The 18,427-nt window shown below is 51.2% G+C and overlaps 1 protein-coding gene across 1 annotated transcript in view; it reads left to right on the top strand.

The window, feature by feature from the left end:
• Positions 1–17,938, top strand: part of ADCY9 (adenylate cyclase 9) — a 22,526-nt gene extending 4,588 nt beyond the window's left edge. Inside the window, exons 3-13 of the mRNA XM_044433636.1 lie at positions 830–1,002; positions 3,177–3,281; positions 4,079–4,296; positions 4,741–4,843; positions 5,858–6,066; positions 6,613–6,772; positions 7,249–7,397; positions 7,840–7,881; positions 8,657–8,692; positions 9,089–9,130; positions 9,765–17,938. Coding sequence (XP_044289571.1) covers positions 830–1,002; positions 3,177–3,281; positions 4,079–4,296; positions 4,741–4,843; positions 5,858–6,066; positions 6,613–6,772; positions 7,249–7,397; positions 7,840–7,881; positions 8,657–8,692; positions 9,089–9,130; positions 9,765–10,956 — 2,429 coding nt within the window. The 3' untranslated portion in view covers positions 10,957–17,938. The remainder of the gene's footprint in view (positions 1–829; positions 1,003–3,176; positions 3,282–4,078; positions 4,297–4,740; positions 4,844–5,857; positions 6,067–6,612; positions 6,773–7,248; positions 7,398–7,839; positions 7,882–8,656; positions 8,693–9,088; positions 9,131–9,764) is intronic.
• The last annotated feature ends 489 nt before the right edge of the window (positions 17,939–18,427 follow it).

Here is an 18,427-nt window from a genome sequence, read left to right as displayed (position 1 = left end):
ACGAGGCATCCTGGCATGGTTCTGATGGTTGGAAGGTGCTTAGAATGGGCAGAAATGTTGAGATGTGCAGAAAAAGCTACTCGAGGAAGGCTTTTTCAAAATGGCCCTCTTTTCAGTGGAACCTTACCCCTATATTAGGGTTAGGGGTGTGCTCCAGGGTAGGGTTAGGGTTAGAAAAATGAGGCATCCTGACATGGTTTTGATGGTTGGAACATGCTTAGAGTGGGCAGAAATTTTGAAATATGCAGAAAATGCTGGTCAAGGAAGGTGTCATGTCCTTTCTCTAGCTTTCCTAGCACAATGGAAAAGAGAAATCAAAATGCTTGGGTTGTGCTTTAGCATGCTGCTCGGTCTCTGATACAAGTCCCATTGGATGTGTTAATTTTTAAGGTGCCACAAGACTTTTGCTTGTCTTACTGCCAGCTTGACTAATGCTCTGGAAGTAGAGCAATCACTGTCACAAAGTGGAGACTTAAAAACATTGCAATTATTTTGCTTGCTATGGATCACGTTAATGTCCCGAAGGGCTCGTATGTATGTCCACACTTTTAGTGCTTACTATATGGAAGCAAACCTTTGGGTGGCAGTAGCAGTCTTGCTTCATGTTGTATATTTCTATTTTAAGGGTTTGGGAAGGCTGTCGAAGAAGCAAGTGCCCGTTAAGAGTTGGCCCCGCAATTTGCAAACTATTTCACTGTTGCCAAAGGAGGTGTCTGTTTTCACAAGAAGCAGTGAACCCTGTGGGTGGATGGCTTTGAAGCTGATGATCAGGTGGCTTATGAGCTGGCGTAGCGTGAGTTCAGCCATGTTAACTACAGTTTCCCTCTAGGTCTGAAAACGTACCTGATCTCCGGTCTGAAAGTGAAGGAGTCCCAGTGCAGCTGCTCACGGACTCTACTTCCAGGTCTCGAAGCAGGAGGCAGAAACAAGTTGCAGAGCACCTCATCAGGGGAGAATTTTGGTGATTCAGTGAAGGGTGTCAGGCCTTCAGAGAAAAACAAGGTTTGTCAAATACAGCTGTCATACTTCTGTGGAGTTATTTCATGGAACAGTAGAGTTGGAAGAGGCCAAGAAGGGCACCAGGTCCGGCCGGCTGCTCGGTGCAGAGCTCCGGGATAAACCATCCCTCCAGCTGCCTGTCTGGCTGCGTCCTGAAGGTCCCCAGTGTGAGACAGCCCACAGCTTCCCTGGGCAATTTCCCCCATTGTCGTACAGCCCGACTGTCCGAAAGGCCTTCTAATGTTCAGCCGGCAGCTGGCTGCCTGTCATTCCATGACCTGCATTTTGGATGATCATGAAAAGATCCTGGTCTTCCGCCTTGTGACCATCATTCAAGTCCTTGAAAAGTGCTGTCAGATCTCCCGTGATCTTCTCGAGACTGAACGTGCTTAATTCTTTCAATCTCTCCTGACAGGGCTTTTGTTTCCAGTCCCCAGGTTATCTTTATTGCCCTCCACTGAATGCTTTCCAGCTTACATTAGGTAAAAATAGAAATGTTTTAGAAGAATTCTTGGGGACATAAAAATAGGGTGCGGTAAAACTTATTTCCATGCACTATTGTAATTTATCTTTTTAGAAAGATAAATTATAAAAATCATTCTTTCTGTTGGTTCTGTCATAAGATGAGAGAGAGAGCAGTGTTGCAAAGGGACCAGGTTCACATTCTTGGTCCTGAATGGCTGCTCCTTTGCTATTCAGTTTGGTGTGATCTTGTAAAATGGATATAATGGCATCCAGCAAACAAGTCATTGCAGAAAACTGCTTTTCTGAAACCTGCAGGAAAAAAGGAGAAATCAGGCAGGCCCATATACTGCACACAAAGTAAGGTTCATGGGGAGGTTGGTTTCTCTTGGTCTGTGTGAAGTGGGGATGAAACTAATCTTTTCTTCGTTGTGCGGTGGAAGGAAGGAAGAACTGAAATGCAAAACTGTCACCAGCCTTGAATTTGGGGGATAGAAAGGGCGTGGCATAAATACTGGTAAATCAGCGCATTGTTGGGCTTTCTCAGTTCTCGGGCAGCCTGAACGCAGGGTGCTGTTGGCAGTTTTTTGTTTTTCGCGAGTTCATTAATCCATCGCTCGGCAGCTGCGGGCAGTGCCTCCCCGGGTGCCTGCACGGTCTCAGCAGATCTGGGCGACACTGACGCTGATGCGCTCGGCCTTGATGGGGCTGCCAGCATTGCGTCTTCTGGCTCTGGGGCTTCTCCTCCTCCTCTGAGACATTATCTCCTAACCTTGTTTAAGGAACGCCTTGTTTGACAAGCCTCAGGCCTGACTGGGACTCTGCTTGTTTCTATAAACTTTCCCTTGTGCTCTGTTTATACAAACAGATGCAGCGAGCGATAGGACAGCCAGTGTAAGTGGCCCCAGCAATAAAATTGGCTTCCTGGTCTCCTTAAAAGCTCTTGTTGGAGAATGACTAGGAATACAAAAATAAGCGACTGCGTTAGTATCTGTTTACAAAACTACTTTTTCTAGTGTTTTTCTCACCCTAAGTTTGAAAAATGAAGCTATTTGTGGGCAGTTTAGGACAGATAAAAGGAAGCACTTCCTCACACAGTGCGCCGTTAAACTGTGGAATTTGCTGCCGTGGAAAGTGATGGTGGCCACCAATCTGGATGGCTTTAAAAAGGGATTGGACAGATTCATGGGGGAGGCGGCTGTCGGGAGCCAGCTACTAGCCTTGCTGGCCGCGCGCTGCCTAAGCTGGCCTGCCTGCCTGCAGCAGATGCTGAGCAGCTTGTGGGATCCAGTCTGCCTGAAGGAGTGCTGGACTGCCTGGACCTTTTCTTACGTTCTCATATATTTCCAATCTCAGATTTGTCTCTGCGATCATGAGAACTAGAACCTTATTTTTTATTTTTTTAAAGTCTGATTTTGTTTAATTTCTATAGATCTACAAATATGCGCCATTCAGCATGCTGCTCCGTTTTTTTGTTTAGCTACGAGCTATGTCCCCAGTAAGCTCTTCCTATTTTCAAGAATGTTTTCCCTTTTCCTAACTGCTTTCACTTTTGTTAGAAGAAAGGAAAGAAAAATAACTTTGTGATGCACAGACTGCTGGCAGCCTCACATCGGTTGTGTTTGAGAAATGTGAACGTGCCGACATTGGAACGGCAGCAGGTCATTTACGGAAAGCAAATTTAATTGTGCAGCATGTTTTCCTCTGGCTTTCAGATGTGCCCTTCGTGCAATATTGCACTTGCACCTCCCTGCAGTGTGAGTGCAGACGAAGCAGCGATCCAGAACGGGTGCCAGGAGGAGCATAAAAACAGTGCAAAGGTAGCATGCTTGCGGGTCGCGTTCGGCTCTGTTCTGACCTCAGTCCAATATGTTGAAGCTGATCTGATGCCATTTCTGAGATGAAGTTGATCTAAAGGAAGCTGATACAGACTTCTAAAGTTTGAGGGGATCTCAGAAGTTGATGCAGGATGGACTACAGCATCCCTAGGAGATGGATCTCCAGCTTCTGCTTCAATGCCCCCAGCAGAAGGCAGAGCCTACCCCCTCCTGAGGCAGAATGTTCCTCTCCAGAGCAGCTCCTCCTGTTCTCCAAACCTGGGCTAGAGGCTTCTGGATATTTTAAATCGGGCATGGGAATATAAAGCTCCAAGTGGTTTGAGCTCCACCCTTGTGTGACCTTAAGGTCATCCAAAAGGCCCTTCTCCGGGTCCCTGTGTCTGGTAAGGTGGGATGGGTGGCAATAGAGGAAAGAGCCTTCCCTGCTTGTGGAATGATCTCAGAAGAAAGGCTTCCCTGCGGCCTCTGGGGCCTTTTCAGTGCCAGAGAAATACCTTTTAATTTTTCCAGGCTTTTCAGTCCTGACACATTTAGAAATAAATGTTTAGAGTGTGTTAAGACCTTGCAGTACCGCCAGCTTTTACTTGTAGCTTTTAAAATTGAGCTTCCAGTGTTTCATTGTTACGCACCATCATGCTATTGTGTATTATTTTGCATCTTGTTTTGTGAAAAGGCCTGAAAGTGTTACTGGGTTTCGAAATTTAAGTGGAATTGAAATTTAATAAGCAAACAAATAAATCCTCTTTCTTTGCGTCTGCCTTTCCTTTGATCTGAATCAGGGCCCTGGAGGATGCAGTCCAAAGTCGCAGAATGGACTGTTAAGTCCTCCCCAAGAGGAGAAGCTGAGCAACAGCCAGACATCACTCTACGAAATATTGCAGGAGAAGGGAAGGTGGATAGGTGTGAGCTTGGATCATTCAGCTCTTTTACCGTTGCGATTCAAAAACATCAGAGAAAAAACTGATGCCCACTTTGTCGACGTGATTAAAGAAGACAGGTGAGAAGAATGCGCAATATGGCAAAAATACCCAGCCGCGCTTCTCTGTCTGGGCCTTCCTCAGGCAAAGTGGGGTGATGATTTTAGCCTCGCTTACAGGGTTTTTGTAAAGATGACTGAGAGTAACGGAGGGCTTTCAAAAGCCAAGCATAATGACTGTGATTTCGTGCCTTGGACCATTGCACTTTTTGGTCCAAGGCACCTCTCGGGAGCCTGCCTGAATGGTCTGTCTGCAGTAATTGAAGTTGGGTCTTAGTGATATAAATGATCTCGGTGATTAGCCTGCTAGTATATTTGTGCGGAGCGAAAAGAGGGCTCCCGGCTTATGATTGTCCTTGTTCTGCTGTACCAGCTCTTACATTGCTTTCTTGTTTGCATCTTTCCACCAAAATACCATCATTATCACACTTCACTTATATCCCTAATCGTCCATCTTTTCTCTAGCTTGATGAAAGACTATTTTTTTAAACCGCCTATTAACAAGCTGAGCCTGAACTTCTTGGATCACAATCTAGAGATGGCCTACAGGAGCAGCTATCAAGAGGAGGTATGCTGGCGTGTGGACGTGCACGTGTTCTGTTTGCGTCTGAGGTGCAGGTTACACACCCACAGAGTTCCACTGCCAGTTTTTGCAAGTGAAAAACAGCCTGCGGCCCTTCCGTACTGAGAGGGGAGTGCTGCGTGGCCGTTGCCCCACTGCTTGTTTTCTGCTCAAATTGCCCTCCCCAGTTACTCCTTTTCACTGCTCCAGCGTTCTGGCCGTGTCCTTCTGGACCCGTGTTTGGAGCTCTGCGGGGGTGACATCTGGCCGGGAAATGCTCCCTCCCACAATTCCTTTGCTTGTTTCCATAATAGTTGGAGTTGTTTCAGAAGACACAGTGGGTTCTCGCAGCTTGCCTTCCGAGCAGTCGTTAGACTGGACATTGTGGACAGTTTAAAGGGAGAGAAATATTGCAGGATACATCTTCTCTTTGTATACATAATATAACTGCTCCAGCAAAGGTTGCTTTTCATAAGACAAAGCAAAAGCGTCAGAGCATCTTTGCTTCTGAAACAGGAAGTTCCAACCCGCTGCATATTTGAGTTCTCCCATAAATGTCAAAGACATGTAACACAAATTATGCAGCATTTACGTGAGCTTGTTTCTGGATTTTTATGCAAGAGTTAACAATGTAAATTTCTACTGCAAGTTCTTTAGTTTGCATGCAGAAGCTAGAACTCCCATTCTTTTTTAAGTGTTATTTTAACAAAAGTACAAACAGAAAAACACTACATTCCTGTAGTAAATGTAAACATAAAAATTAGCATACAGTAGAACTTCCATTCTGATGTGGCACTGTGGGTGGAATTTGCATGAGAAGTGGCGGAAAACCTTGTAGCACAAATTTCCTGCTAGTGCGGTAAGTATCTCTACTCCATGGCTAAAGAGGCTTGTCTGCGCCATGGGACTCGGTAGCAATGCGGCTGCTTGGGCTTGGCCTTCTTCCGGGTTGCTCCTCCAGAGTGGGATGCTGCTTAGGCACCCATCGCCACGTGCCTTCCCTCCCCTGCTCCCCCACAGGTCGTGAGAAATGTGCCCGTGAAGACCTTTGCCAGCGCTACGTTCAGTTCACTCCTGGATGTGTTCCTGTCCACCACAGTCTTCCTCATCCTCTCCGTCGCCTGCTTCCTGAAGCACTGGGTGGCCGCCTCGCCGCCTCCGCCAGCCGCGGTGGTCGTGGTGGCGATTGCCGTCCTGCTGGAGGTGCTGTCCCTCGTCATCTCCATCAGGTACATGAGGCCAACTCAGGATCTGTCGCGTCAGAAGGCTTACCGGGGGCCCTGACAGATACTCCACACAAATGTTTGCCAAAGGGCGGAGAGAGCTCTGTGCAGCCCTTGGGATGGGAAAGGAGAGCTGAGCCGGGCGTGGCGGTTTTTGTCGTCCTTGCTGCGCCCATTCAGGATCATGCACGATCCTAAGGGCTTGGCTGATTTTGCTCCCGTTCATCCCAGGTGTGAAAATAAAGAAGTGAACGGGAGAAGGCAGGCTCCACCAGCGTGGGGAGGGCTGCACTCATCGTGCTGACCTGGTCATGGCGGGGGGAGCAGCAAGCATCCCACCTCCTTGCTCAGAAAAGGACCTCACCTGGCCTAGAGGGCTTGCTGACTGTGACCATGCCATGAAGCTGAGCCCAAGCCTGGTCTTGGCCCAACAATGCCCTAACCATACATTTGTAGTTAAATATCCTTAAATTGGAATGCATTTGATGTAGAGCTCTGTAAGGGATAAGCTGATTGCAGTGAGAAGACCTCGGTTGTGTGTGTTATTTCCAGAATGGTGTTCTTCTTGGAAGATGTGATGGCTTGCACAAAGCGGCTGCTGGAGGTGATCTCTGGCTGGCTGCCACGACACGTCATTGGTGCCATCTTGATCTCCCTCCCTGCCCTCGCGGTCTTCTCACATTTTACCTCAGAATTTGAAACCAACATTTACGTAAGTTGCCATCACTGCAACCTGTAGCATAACCGGTAGCAGAGTGGCATTGATGTGAGAGACACAAATGCAGCCTTTTAGCCATACTTCAGGGATCAGAAACTTGGGGGGTGCGTATTTTCTGAGAGGCTAAAAAATAATAGCAGAACTGTGCCGGGTTATGACGTTTGCGGTGTTTTAGCCCAGCGAATGTGAGTAACGGGTGGGGGACCTGACAGAAATGAGGGCGATCGTGCCTGGGGTGCTGCCGTGCTGCAGGAATAGCACTCCCGGCCCGGTCTATTTAATACCCCTGCTGGGAGCAGTAGCTGTGCCACCGTTGCTAATACTGCTCCCTTGGAATTTGAACACTGGTTGGAGCTGTATTTTTAAATCACCTTAAAAGTACCCCATGTCCTTTGGAAAGAGACTGTCTCAGGCGACGATGTGAATGAAGGCGGGGCGAGCACTGACGGCCCCGCTTCTGTTCCTTGCAGTGCACGATGTTCATGTGCTCCGCCATCCTCATCACTATTGTCCAGTACTGTAACTTCTGCCAGCTCAGCTCCTGGATGCGGTCGTCTCTGGCCACGCTCGTTGGAGGAGTGCTGCTGATCTTGCTGTATGTTTCTCTGTGCCCGGACAGGTGAGCCCGGGGGCAGGTGGTAGCGGCGCAGCCTGCTGGGGGCCCTGGGGCAGGGCAGGGCCTCCTCTGCAGCGAGGCAGCCCGGCAGCCCCGGCAGACCGACCGAGCCAGGCCGGCGAGACCCGTCTCTCTTCCAGCTGCCAGCAGATACTTGAGCTTTCTTGGCGTAGTACAATATATTATCAGTAGTAAATGGAAGTGCTACCATTTTGGCCTGCAGATCTATATTTTTAAATGTTGCCTTGAATGCGGCTAAGAGCTGGGGAAGCAGGACCATGGTGGCGTGCACCTCTCTGCAGGAGCGAGGCGATACCAGCACAGGGTGGAATGTGCGGCGTGGCAGTTGCGGAAGGTTTTCCTGCCTGCAGAAGTGGCAACTGCTCTTGTTCTGCTCCATAGCTTGGCTGCTTGTTAATTAGGTTCTGCTCCGTTTCTGTTTCAGCTTTATGGAGGACTCTCACCTTGATTCAGCCATGAACTTCAGGTAAGCATTTAATGTTCATTGGCCTTCCATGCACCTCCAGTCATCAAAATGTCGGATATTTTGGTAGCATTAAACTTGAGCATTTGCTCCCCCTCCAATAAGTAGAATCTTACATCCCCAAGGTTTCGGAGCAGCTCTGGCAATCTAGCTCTCAACCCAGGTGGGTTCCGATGCTCTTTGCTGTAGACGGCAGCCCTTGCATGTGAGGTTCCTGGTGTTCTGCCCGGTGCCCACAATTGAGCTTTGGAAAAGAAAATGGAGAGAATTGCATTCAGCTTTTATAATGGAGAGCGTATTTCTACAGTGAAGGCAGTTAAGATTGGGGTTGGCAGGGGCACTGTGCTTTGAGGCCGAGCTTGTCTTGCCTTTCTTCTCATAAAGCACGCGCAGGAGAACACAAGATGCTGCACAGTTGTTGCCTCCGGTGTTCTGCAAAATAGCATGAATTCAGTCTTGAGGGTAAGGCCCCCCATACAGCCACCGTTGTCCCGTGTCAAGCACGTCTCTTGGAGGACAGAGCTTTATGACATCCTGTGATGTGCAGCTCAGCTTGTCTAGGGATACTGACAGAAAGAAGGAAAGCTGTAACGTGAGGATGCCTTCAGGCGCAGCAGATGTAAAATGAAGCTTTTTGATGAAGAATCACTGTATGCAATAAATAACGGATACCTCAGGGCAAAGTCACAAATACAAGCTGTTCATCAGCAGCTGCCATTGTCGAAAAGGCGGCCTGTGAATTTTCTTCTTACCCTCTGCGTTCTTGATTCTGTTGCAGCTCTGTTGAAATCTCCAATTCAGTACAGAACTTCAGGTAAGAATTGACATCCAGTGGCATTTCCTGTTGAATGTACTTGCAGTGGTACCACAGATGGCTTTAATGAAGTATTGTGGCCATAAAATGCTTCTTTAGCTCTGAAAAGGAGAATTTATATTAAGTTTTTATTGTCATGTAGAAGTGTGTATCTAAATTAGACCCTGTTAAAATGGCCACCGGTGAACTAAATCTCAGGTCCCAAAGTACTTGCTTGTAGGCTTGATTAACTATATGTAGTAAGAGTGGTGAGGCCACTGTGGATTTACTCTCGCCCCATTTTAGACAGACATACAGCCTTCCTTGAAGAATTTAGCTCAGAAGCAACCAAAGGAACTTCAAAAATATTTTAAAATAAACTCACTAAAGTAATCTTTTCCTGCATTTGAATTTCAGCTCTAGAGAATTCTCCCGTCTTCATTCAGCGCACAAGTACAGGTAAGTGTTCAAGATGTTGTGTCTATTTCTGTTTTACTTTAATTATTTGATAAGTTCGTTTTTCTGAAAGGTAGTGATTCAGTTAGATTTAGTTATCTCCATATTTCTGTGCGAAATAACTTTCCAGGAGAAAAATAATAGTGCTTGAGAGAACTAAATTTTAGAGATCAATTAAACAGGCCTTGCCCTGAAGATTTAAGGTGAATTTCTTGAGCAAAGTTCTTGACTGGCTTCTGAGAACCAAACTTGAGTGTGAGAGTAAACATCAACAAGCTTCTCAGGACGTGGAGAACTGCACCATGTACCCAGTTCCGTGTGCACGGCTGCAGACACGCATATATGCCAGTATGAGAGGCACTGGGTCTTTGCACAGCAGGTGGCACTCATGCTCTGCTTTGTGGGCTTCCTCGCCGGGACGTCTGCTTGACTGCAGTGCGAAACAGGGTGCCGGACTGAAGAAACCCTGGATTTGGTCCCACGTAGCTCCTATGAAGTACCCTTAACCGGGAGTACCTATAAAAAGGGAGCAAATTTTTTTTACTGAACTGTTCTTTCTAAATGTATTTTTAAATATGGTCCGTGTTTAAGTCTGTACTTGTGCGAATCTGTCTAAAATGTTTCATTTTTACCCAAGCTCCATCGAGCATGTATGCAACAGGTCAATGTCAGAAGACTTCAGGAGACCAGCAGACCTGATTGGCCAGGAAGTGATTCTGGGTTTCTTCCTTCTGCTCCTTTTGGTTTGGTTTTTAAATCGGGAATTTGAGGTGAGTTACCGTCTTCACTATCACGGCGATGTGGAAGCTGACCTTCACCGTACCAAGATCCAGAGCATGAGAGATCAGGCCGACTGGCTGCTGCGGAATATTATTCCGTATCATGTGGCAGAGCAGCTGAAAGTGTCGCAGAGCTACTCCAAAAACCATGACAGTGGCGGCGTGATCTTTGCCAGTATCGTGAACTTCGGTGAGTTCTACGAGGAGAACTACGAGGGCGGCAAGGAGTGCTACAGGGTCCTGAACGAGCTGATTGGGGACTTCGATGAACTGCTGAGCAAGCCCGACTACAGCAGCATCGAGAAGATCAAAACCATTGGGGCCACGTACATGGCTGCCTCCGGGCTGAACACCTCCCAGTGCCAGGACATCAACAATCCCCACAGCCACCTGCAAACCCTCTTTGAATTTGCCAAAGAAATGATGTGCGTGGTCGATGACTTCAACAACAACATGCTGTGGTTCAACTTCAAGCTGCGCATTGGCTTTAACCATGGCCCTCTGACTGCCGGGGTTATTGGTACCACCAAACTCTTGTACGACATCTGGGGCGACACTGTGAACATAGCCAGCAGGATGGACACCACGGGGGTGGAGTGCCGCATACAGGTGAGTGAGGAGAGCTACCGCGTCCTTAACAAGATGGGGTATGACTTTGATTACAGGGGGACAGTCAACGTGAAGGGCAAAGGTCAGATGAAGACCTTCCTTTACCCCAAATGCATGGACAGCGGCATCGTCCCGCACCACCAGCTGTCCATCTCTCCCGACATCCGTGTTCAAGTGGACGGCAGCATCGGGCGGTCTCCGACAGACGAGATCACCAACCTGGTGCCTTCTGTGCAGAGCTCGGACAAGGGGCCTCGTGCCTCGGACCGCAGCACGGAGCTCAAGGACGGGCTGCCGCCTTTCAAGAAGCTTCCTAGTGAGGCAGCGAAGCCAGGCGACCGAAGGAGACTTGGTAAGGCTGGGGAAAGTGGTGCCCGCGAGGAAGCGGGGCCTGACGAGGCCGATGAATCGACCAAACTGAACAGCTCGCGGAGTGTATGACTCCCCGGAGAGCAGCGCCTCGGCCTCTGTCCACCGGAGCACAGAGACGCTCCGGCTGGCGGTGTTCTCCTGGGGGAGCAGGTAGGAAAGGGAGTGGCCGCTGGTTTCGTTGTTCCCTGGGTCCAAGTGGATCACAGCCATGTAGGGCCAAGCCCCGTCTCCCTCCCCTTGAAACACTCTCAGCTCAGAGGGGACATCAAGTGCCTTCAGATAACTCTGCTGGACTCTTTGTCTAGTTACAGAGGCACAAAGTCAAACCATACGTTGGGGATCCGAACACATCCAAAGGAGAGATTTTTTTCTTTTTTACTGTTTCTCACCGACACTACTTGTTTTTGTTTTGGCTACTGCAGCTCCTTGAAAATATATAAAATGTTAAGCCTTTTGTATGTAAACAAAGACAACTGCACGGTTGCCCACCCTCAGCGTCTGATGCAAAGCGTCGGTCAGTGAAGTGGCCTCGGTCGCTGGTAGCGCGGGATTGTCTCTCGGGAGGTTGGAGGGCGGAGGAAAGAGGAACTGACACTTCCAGAAACAAAAGCAAAGCCAGTGCCAGGCTGGGGTGTGTGGCTTCTGACCTCCACGCTTTGATTAAACTGTTTTCTCTGTATCTGGTATGACCTAAGAGAGACAACTGAATAAATGATCCAGGACAGCCTCTCCTCTTCTTCTCTTCTCTCTCTCTGCACAGCCCCACTTACCGTGCAGAGGCACCTGGGATTCTCGGGGTGGAGACGGGCGTAATTGGAGCGCCAGTTCAGCACACGTGCAGCTGTGCTCCGGCCGTCCCGTGGCAGAGCCGGTGGCCGAGGCGGCAAGCACCCGGTGCGGCTTGTGCAGGGATGGGGAATGGGCTTGCCCACACTGTGTGCATCTGTTCCCACAGTCAGAACATGTGGCAGGATCAGGGCCAGAGTCAGTCAGAGGAAGCGGCTTTTGACAAGGGAATTGTGGCTTTTTTGTCTCTATTTCAGTTAGCACAGCCTTCTGAGAATGCCAAATATTTTTGGTTCTGAATAGCCGAATAGCTGCGATGCAGCATCCTATCTGTCACGAGCCATGCAGCCTCGCCTGCATTTTTGCAAGTGGAACAGATGTGAAAGGAATTCCCGTAGGTTTAGGGTTGGGTCATTTGCACTTGTGTAGGAGGACTGCACCTTCTCAGTAATCTGAACTGGTTCAATAGAAAGGTGGCATTCAGCTGTTTAGTGTTATTGGACCTTTTGGAGCCAAACGGCTGACTCTGACATTTAATCAGCTGTTGATTTTCATTGTTTTTGTCGCTGCACTGCTATTCTTTAAAATTAAAGCTAGCATGCAATCGCTTTTGCCTCAGACATGAAGTCCATCCTTTAAGTCGCTTTCGGCGCGCACAAGGCCCTTTCTGCCCTGTTCCGTTTCCCCACCCTTCTGTATCCTGCACTGGACAGTACTGTGATCCATGCTGTCTTTTAAGAAGCTCTGGCTCCATTTCAGGATCACTCGGCCTGACCAACATGGTGGCTGGTGCGTTTCCAGCACAGACTCAGGAGTCCAGGCTGAGTTTCTTCCCTTTCCTCTTTTCGCTGAGAGGGCACAGCTGTGTGCTTATCGAAGTGTAGATGCAAGGGCTACGTTCTTCCTGCACTAGCCTTCACCATGGCTAAATATGCAACCCTGGACATACTTCCTAGGACTTAACCTCCGGCATGTGTGGTGGACTCCTTCTGAATGCAGCTATGTGGGAGCCTGCTGCTCTCCTCCTGGTTTTGCCCCCACCCCAAATTGAGCTCTAGGAATTTCAGTGTCTTTTGCAAATGCCTTTTGTCTCCAGCAGATGGACTTCTTGGGGGGTAAACATAAGGACGCTAATTTCAGTTTCTTCTGGAATGTGAACTGCATATCTCCGTGGCTGGATTGGCCGAGGCTACTGCTTGTCCGCCCGCAGTGGGCTGCACTGGTGGTAACTCTCTTCCTTTTAGCCTTCTTGTTCAGGGTCATAAACTTGAAGCCAGCCATGATGTTGGCCAGTGGTAGAACGGGCCTTGAGAACGAGAGTCTGTGGGACACTCGTCTTGACTCTGCTCCAGCTGTTAACGCTTGCTGGATTTCTAGCCACAGGGGCTCTGTACAATGAAACACTGCAAGAGGGAGCAGTAATGTTACCCCATTTAGGAGACACTGCGACCAGCTCTTGCCAGGGACAAAATGCTCAGATGCTTCAGAATCCTTTTTTTTTTTTTTTTTTTTAGTCACACAAAAATTTAAATAGTTGGTTCGCCTGGCTGTAGCCCGGCCGAGGCGTGACTCCTGTAACTTTCGCCGCCGTGTGTGTGGTCAGCAGCACCTGTAACAGGCCTTCCCAGATAGACTGGATCGGTTCATACTTCCACTTCTTCCGATTTACCCCATCTCCAGGGTTGGAAGGACAGCCGTCCCCACCCGAGGCAGGCAGTTGCTTCGACCGCATGAGCCTCTGCAGAGAACAGATAATAAGACTGTCAAGGGACCAGATATTCTTTTAACTGCTCCTCTCCATTCAAAACATTTTACCAGCTCCCATCCCCTCATCTGCTTCCAGCCCACTCCCAGGAAACGCCCGGGCAAGCGGGGCTGCGAAAGGCGGTAGCCCCGTTTGCTTCCAAGGGGCCGTCTGCAGCCTCAGAAGCCCGGAGTCACTCCTGGGTCCCCTCCACCGCCTCACCCCAGCATGGATCGCGCTGCAGGAGGAGCAGGCACCCCTAGGGGGCGGCCTGGTCCCGGCTTAAGGGCTTCCATGTCCAGCCAGGGGTGCTGCCGTATTGCTCCAGCAGACTGGCCACCCCGGGGCCGCGGTGTCCAGCGGCCTCGGAACAGCCCCCGGTCTCCCCGAGCCCTCGCTGGGCCGAACCAGCGCCCACAGTGCTGCTCCTTCCCACCCAGGCCCGTGGAGGTGGTATGTCCAGTCGAGGCCAGATCCAGGCCTTCGCTGCGCACCAATCCCTTCTCTGAGGTCAGGAAAACTCTCAGCACACTCTGGCAATCTACCCAGGTCCAAAAGAGAGGCTGGAAAAACTCCCTCAATCCATAGGGATCATCCCGGCACTTTGGGGGACGATTAAGAGCTGGGAAACGGCACGCGCAGCCGCACAAAATTTCCTGAGCCGCCAGAAGCGACTTGCAGTGCAGGACTCTTGTTCTGAACAGTGGTGGCGGCTTTTGACACACTCGGGTCCGCAGAATCCCTCCTTAGTGGCGTGCGGTGTGGGGGATGGCCAAAGACCGCCCCCCCCACCCCGCACAGGATGGAAGCTGAAGGCAGCTCCCCTTGGGTGGGGATGAAGGACTCTCAGCCCCCTCCGAAATCAAATCTGCAGCCTGCTGAGCTGGGGGGGGGGGAGCCACAAAGGCTGCCCACAGAGCTCATGCTCAGTTGGTGCCTGTCCCCCCATGTCTAGCGCCTTATGGTTGCCCAGGCCTTGTAGGCATCTCTTGTGGGTCCCAGAACCAAATTAAACAGCAGCCCTGACCAGGGAAGAGGTACACAAGCCCCGGCCTCACACTCAAAATGGCATCGCATGGAGCAGGCCGGCACCCTTCCATCCTCCAGGGCCAAATGGTGCTCCGAGGAAAAAGGACACAGCCACCTCCTCCCTAAGCCCACGAGCAGCACGCCAGGGGAAAGTTGGGTCTGTCCTTCAGCGTCCTTCCTTTCAAAGCTACGCGAAAACTTGTTAGGTGGCTCTGAGGCCTCCATGTAGGCAGAGCTTATTCTAACAGAAGCTGATTTTGTAGTGTGCTTTTGGGTAACTGAGGCAGTGAGTGGGCTTCAGTCAGAAATGGAAAGGGTTCTGTGGCTCGCATATCGGAGCATCATTTGGAGCATGTGGGCCCACCTCCGTCCCGCTGTGTGTGGAACGGCTGGGAACAGACACACTCCACGTTCTCCTTGGAGCCAGAGAATTTGCCCAACATCTGCTGCTACAAATGGAAGGGAAGTGAGCAGGAATAGCAGAATGTTGCCCTGGCCATGGGCCAGGGGAACTCCTGCCAAAATTCTGCTCAGCTCCAGATGCTTCCAAATAATACTCTGCACATGCACAGAATCCAAATGTAGGAGCACACTGGTGAACACTTGAAGATCCACAGTTAGCGGTCAGCAAGCTGTCCTTCCACAGAGAAATATTTAAATAGGGTAACCTCTGAAATTGGAGTAAAGAACAATTGTAGTTTGTAAGTATGCAAAGAAAAACGAACGTTGAGCTCAGTACATGCCTTAAGAGAACTTTGTAGATAGAAAGGGAGAAGAAAAGGAAGCTGAGGATGCGTAAGTAGGTCTTGACAAGCGTCTGCTTCCACATTACAGAAGACTGCTTCTGTTGGAGAGGTTGAGCTGGGCCCATCATTCTCAAGGGAGTGGCAGGACGAGCAGATGCCAGAGCGAAGGGTCGGTGGGGACCTGGCGATGGGAGCGGCACAGGGGAGCGCTAAGCTGGCAGCAGTAATGGGGAGCCCCGGTAGCAAGCGGGGAAGGGAGAAGAAGGGGATCGACCCCCAAATCTCACACGGGTAGCCAAGGCAGCAAGGCACCCAAGGGGGAGGATGCGGAGAGCTGGGGTCGCGGTGGGTGGGTGTCTCCTGGCCTTGCCCCCGGCACTCGAACTCCTGCCAGTCGAACTGGCTGCTTTGCTCACCAGGAGCAGGTTGGGTGAAGCACTGTCAGGAGGAGGTAGCCAAGCGGCCAGCGGAGAGGCTTCCCCTCCGAGTAAGGTCCACTTCCCGGTTGTGAAGTTAAAGGCAAGGCACACAAGTGTTCCCATCAGACCGCCCTTGTTCGCGTGCGTGTCTTGGCCCCCCTGAGGGGAGCAAAGGCATGCTGCTGGCGTCGCCTGCACCCCCCCCCCCCGGCCCGTTTCCATGCCCTGGAGACCAGTGGAGCACACCCCCTTTAACGGCTGGATCACTCGCTCCCTTCAGCCGTTCAGAATCCTTTTACTTCTCACATGCTAGTCATGCGCATTCTAAATAAAAAGTGTGGGCTCTTGACATTCGTGACACCCGATTCCCTCAAAGCTGTCCGCTGGGGGCTGTTTTAACTTTGCCGTGTCTATAAAGCTCTACTGAGGCTTGCAACATGGGCGGTTTCTCACACCCACGACCCAGCCGCACCACCAGAGGGACTCTCCTGGGGCTGGCCACACAAGCAGGGGGAACTGGGCTGCTTTCGGGGCATGGCCTCCTTAGATCCGAGCCTGCGATTGCCAGTAGGCGCAGGGGTGCTGATGCCAATAATCACAGAGTATATAACGAAAGCCTCGCATTGCCTGCGCCTTGAGAGGCAGCTGTGGGAGTCTGCCTGCAGGCGTCCCTTCCGGTTGGTTCAGAATGGCAGTTTCTGGTGACCTCAGTGGGAGCAGAGCTGAAGACCGGAGCACACCCCAAAGTCTTCACTGTCTCTTCTGTGCAATCGTTTCTCACAGGAGCAATGAAACCTGCAATATAGGCCGCCTTCATTTCAGGGGAGATACATTTTACAGCAGAAGACTGTTATTTTAGGGGCTTCCTGTTTTATCCAAGGCCATCAGGTCTCCTTAAAAATAGGCCTGTGACAGAACCATCTTCTGCTAAAGTGTCAGCTCATGAACCGCCTCGGTGCCGCTCTGCCTTCCTCTGTACCACCGAGCTGTGCTCCCCTCGCGCCAGCCTGGGGCAGCTTGTGAAAGGCCAGCGCTGCGGCGAAACGTGGCTTCCCAAAGGGATGCAGCAGCGTGCACCCAGGCCCCCAGCCCGCCTTGGCCTCCACGCACGCCATGGCAGCCAGGAGCAACCCCAAAGCCTTAACGAGCTGGAAGGCAGTTCAGAAAGCACCAGGAGACGCTCGGCCGCAGGCCTGTGGAGATGCCTGTAGGATGTTTCTGGGGAAAGACGGCTGTTCTCTGGAGGCTGAAGGTGCTGGTCAGCGCTGTGGGGCCAGAAGCACTGTGGTGGCCCTCCCACTTGTCGCCATGGGGCTGAGCCTGGCCCTTGACCACTTCTCAGGATCTCGTGATTCAAAGCCAACTTAGTAGTTCACTGGCAATACTCTTAGGACTGTGAAGGAACTCGGTGGGCAGGGCAGGGCAGGGCAGGGCGCTGTGCTCCACCCTGGAGCAGAACATCCCGCCTGCACTAGGCCCGCGTTGTGGCTTCGTGCAAGCAGCTGCAGGGGCCTGGCCTGGCTGGCTGGCTGCAACCTTGGCTGACCCAGCACCACCCGGGTGGTTCATTCGTGTCCCCTGTTGCTGGCTGATTCTCTGGCACGCTGAGAGGACTAAGTCAAGAACAGTCGGGCAAATTCCATGGGGACGGTGGTTCTTCAGCCGTATCGACAGCATTATCTTAGCCTTGATACCTAATATAGGTTCTTTTACTTGCTTCTGAAAAGTTACCTGCCCTTGCACTTACTGGAGGGAGAAATAAGCTGCCAATTCCTGGGGGAGGGGGGAGCCCTGGGGAGCCCTGTGCAACCTGGTCTGTCCTTGATGTGCTGCAGAGTCTTCAGAGCTCCCACCTGCTGTGCCAGGATATCTGGAGAGGCAAGAGACGGAAGCAGCCTGGAATGCTTACTCTGCAAAGACGGCATTTCCCTGCAGGTACCTCTTGGCTGCTGGGCCTTCGGGAGGACGGGCTTTCCTCGGAAACTGCCCCTAATGCACATCAGGGTCGGCTGTGACTGCGCCCTCACCGCTGTTCCAATTGCCCTGGTTGACGTGGGCTTGTTCTCGGAAGAGAAAGGCAGCGCAGCTGCTGCCTTTCCCACTCCAGCTGGGGCAACGAACATCCCTCAATTTCTCTTTGCTTGCTGGGGTAGCAAAACTGCTCCTCCTCTCTGTAGATTTAAACCTGCAGGTGTTTGGGTAAAAACACTAAAGGTGAAAATTGTATGTGTGGAACACTATATGTATATAGGAGGTAAAACTGCGTACTATCTGACTTGTTATTCCAGATCTGTAATCAAACATATATTAAACTGTTCTGTTCTGGGTATCCTTTGCACTGTCTTAAAGACGCGGAGAAGCATTTCCTCAAGTTCTGCTGCCTCCACCAGGTTGGATCTGACGTGAGCCCACCTTCCCGCCTGACAGGGGGCTGCTGTGCATGAGGCAAAGCCGCTTTCCAGTCCCCGGTTGGCACTTTGGGTATCCGCGGGCCGTCTACACGTGGAACCCGGAGCAACACCAGATAGCACCCATGTCGCAGGTGCCCGCAGAAGCCCCGGCACGCTGGGCGCTCCTCCCACGGGGATGGCTCTGTGCCGCTCAGCCCCGAGGGAGCCTCGCAAAGCACCCCGCGCGTGCCATCCCGGAAGGGCCCCCGGCACCTCTGCCCCCTACTCATGCCTTGCGACTCTGCCGAAGGCCGCTGCGTGCGCGCTCCCGCTGCCCTCCCTGTCCCTGGCAGAGGCAGCTCCAGGCAGCCGCCCAGCGGGCCCTTCCCCTGCCTGCTGCAGCCCAGTCGAGGAGCCCTCCCACCT

This window comes from Varanus komodoensis, unplaced genomic scaffold (genome assembly GCF_004798865.1).
Source record: "Varanus komodoensis strain SLA01 unplaced genomic scaffold, ASM479886v1 scaffold26, whole genome shotgun sequence".
Classification (NCBI taxonomy): domain Eukaryota; kingdom Metazoa; phylum Chordata; class Lepidosauria; order Squamata; family Varanidae; genus Varanus; species Varanus komodoensis.
The sequence above is the reverse complement of the archived record's forward strand: the minus strand, read 5'-3'. Positions and strand labels throughout refer to the sequence as shown.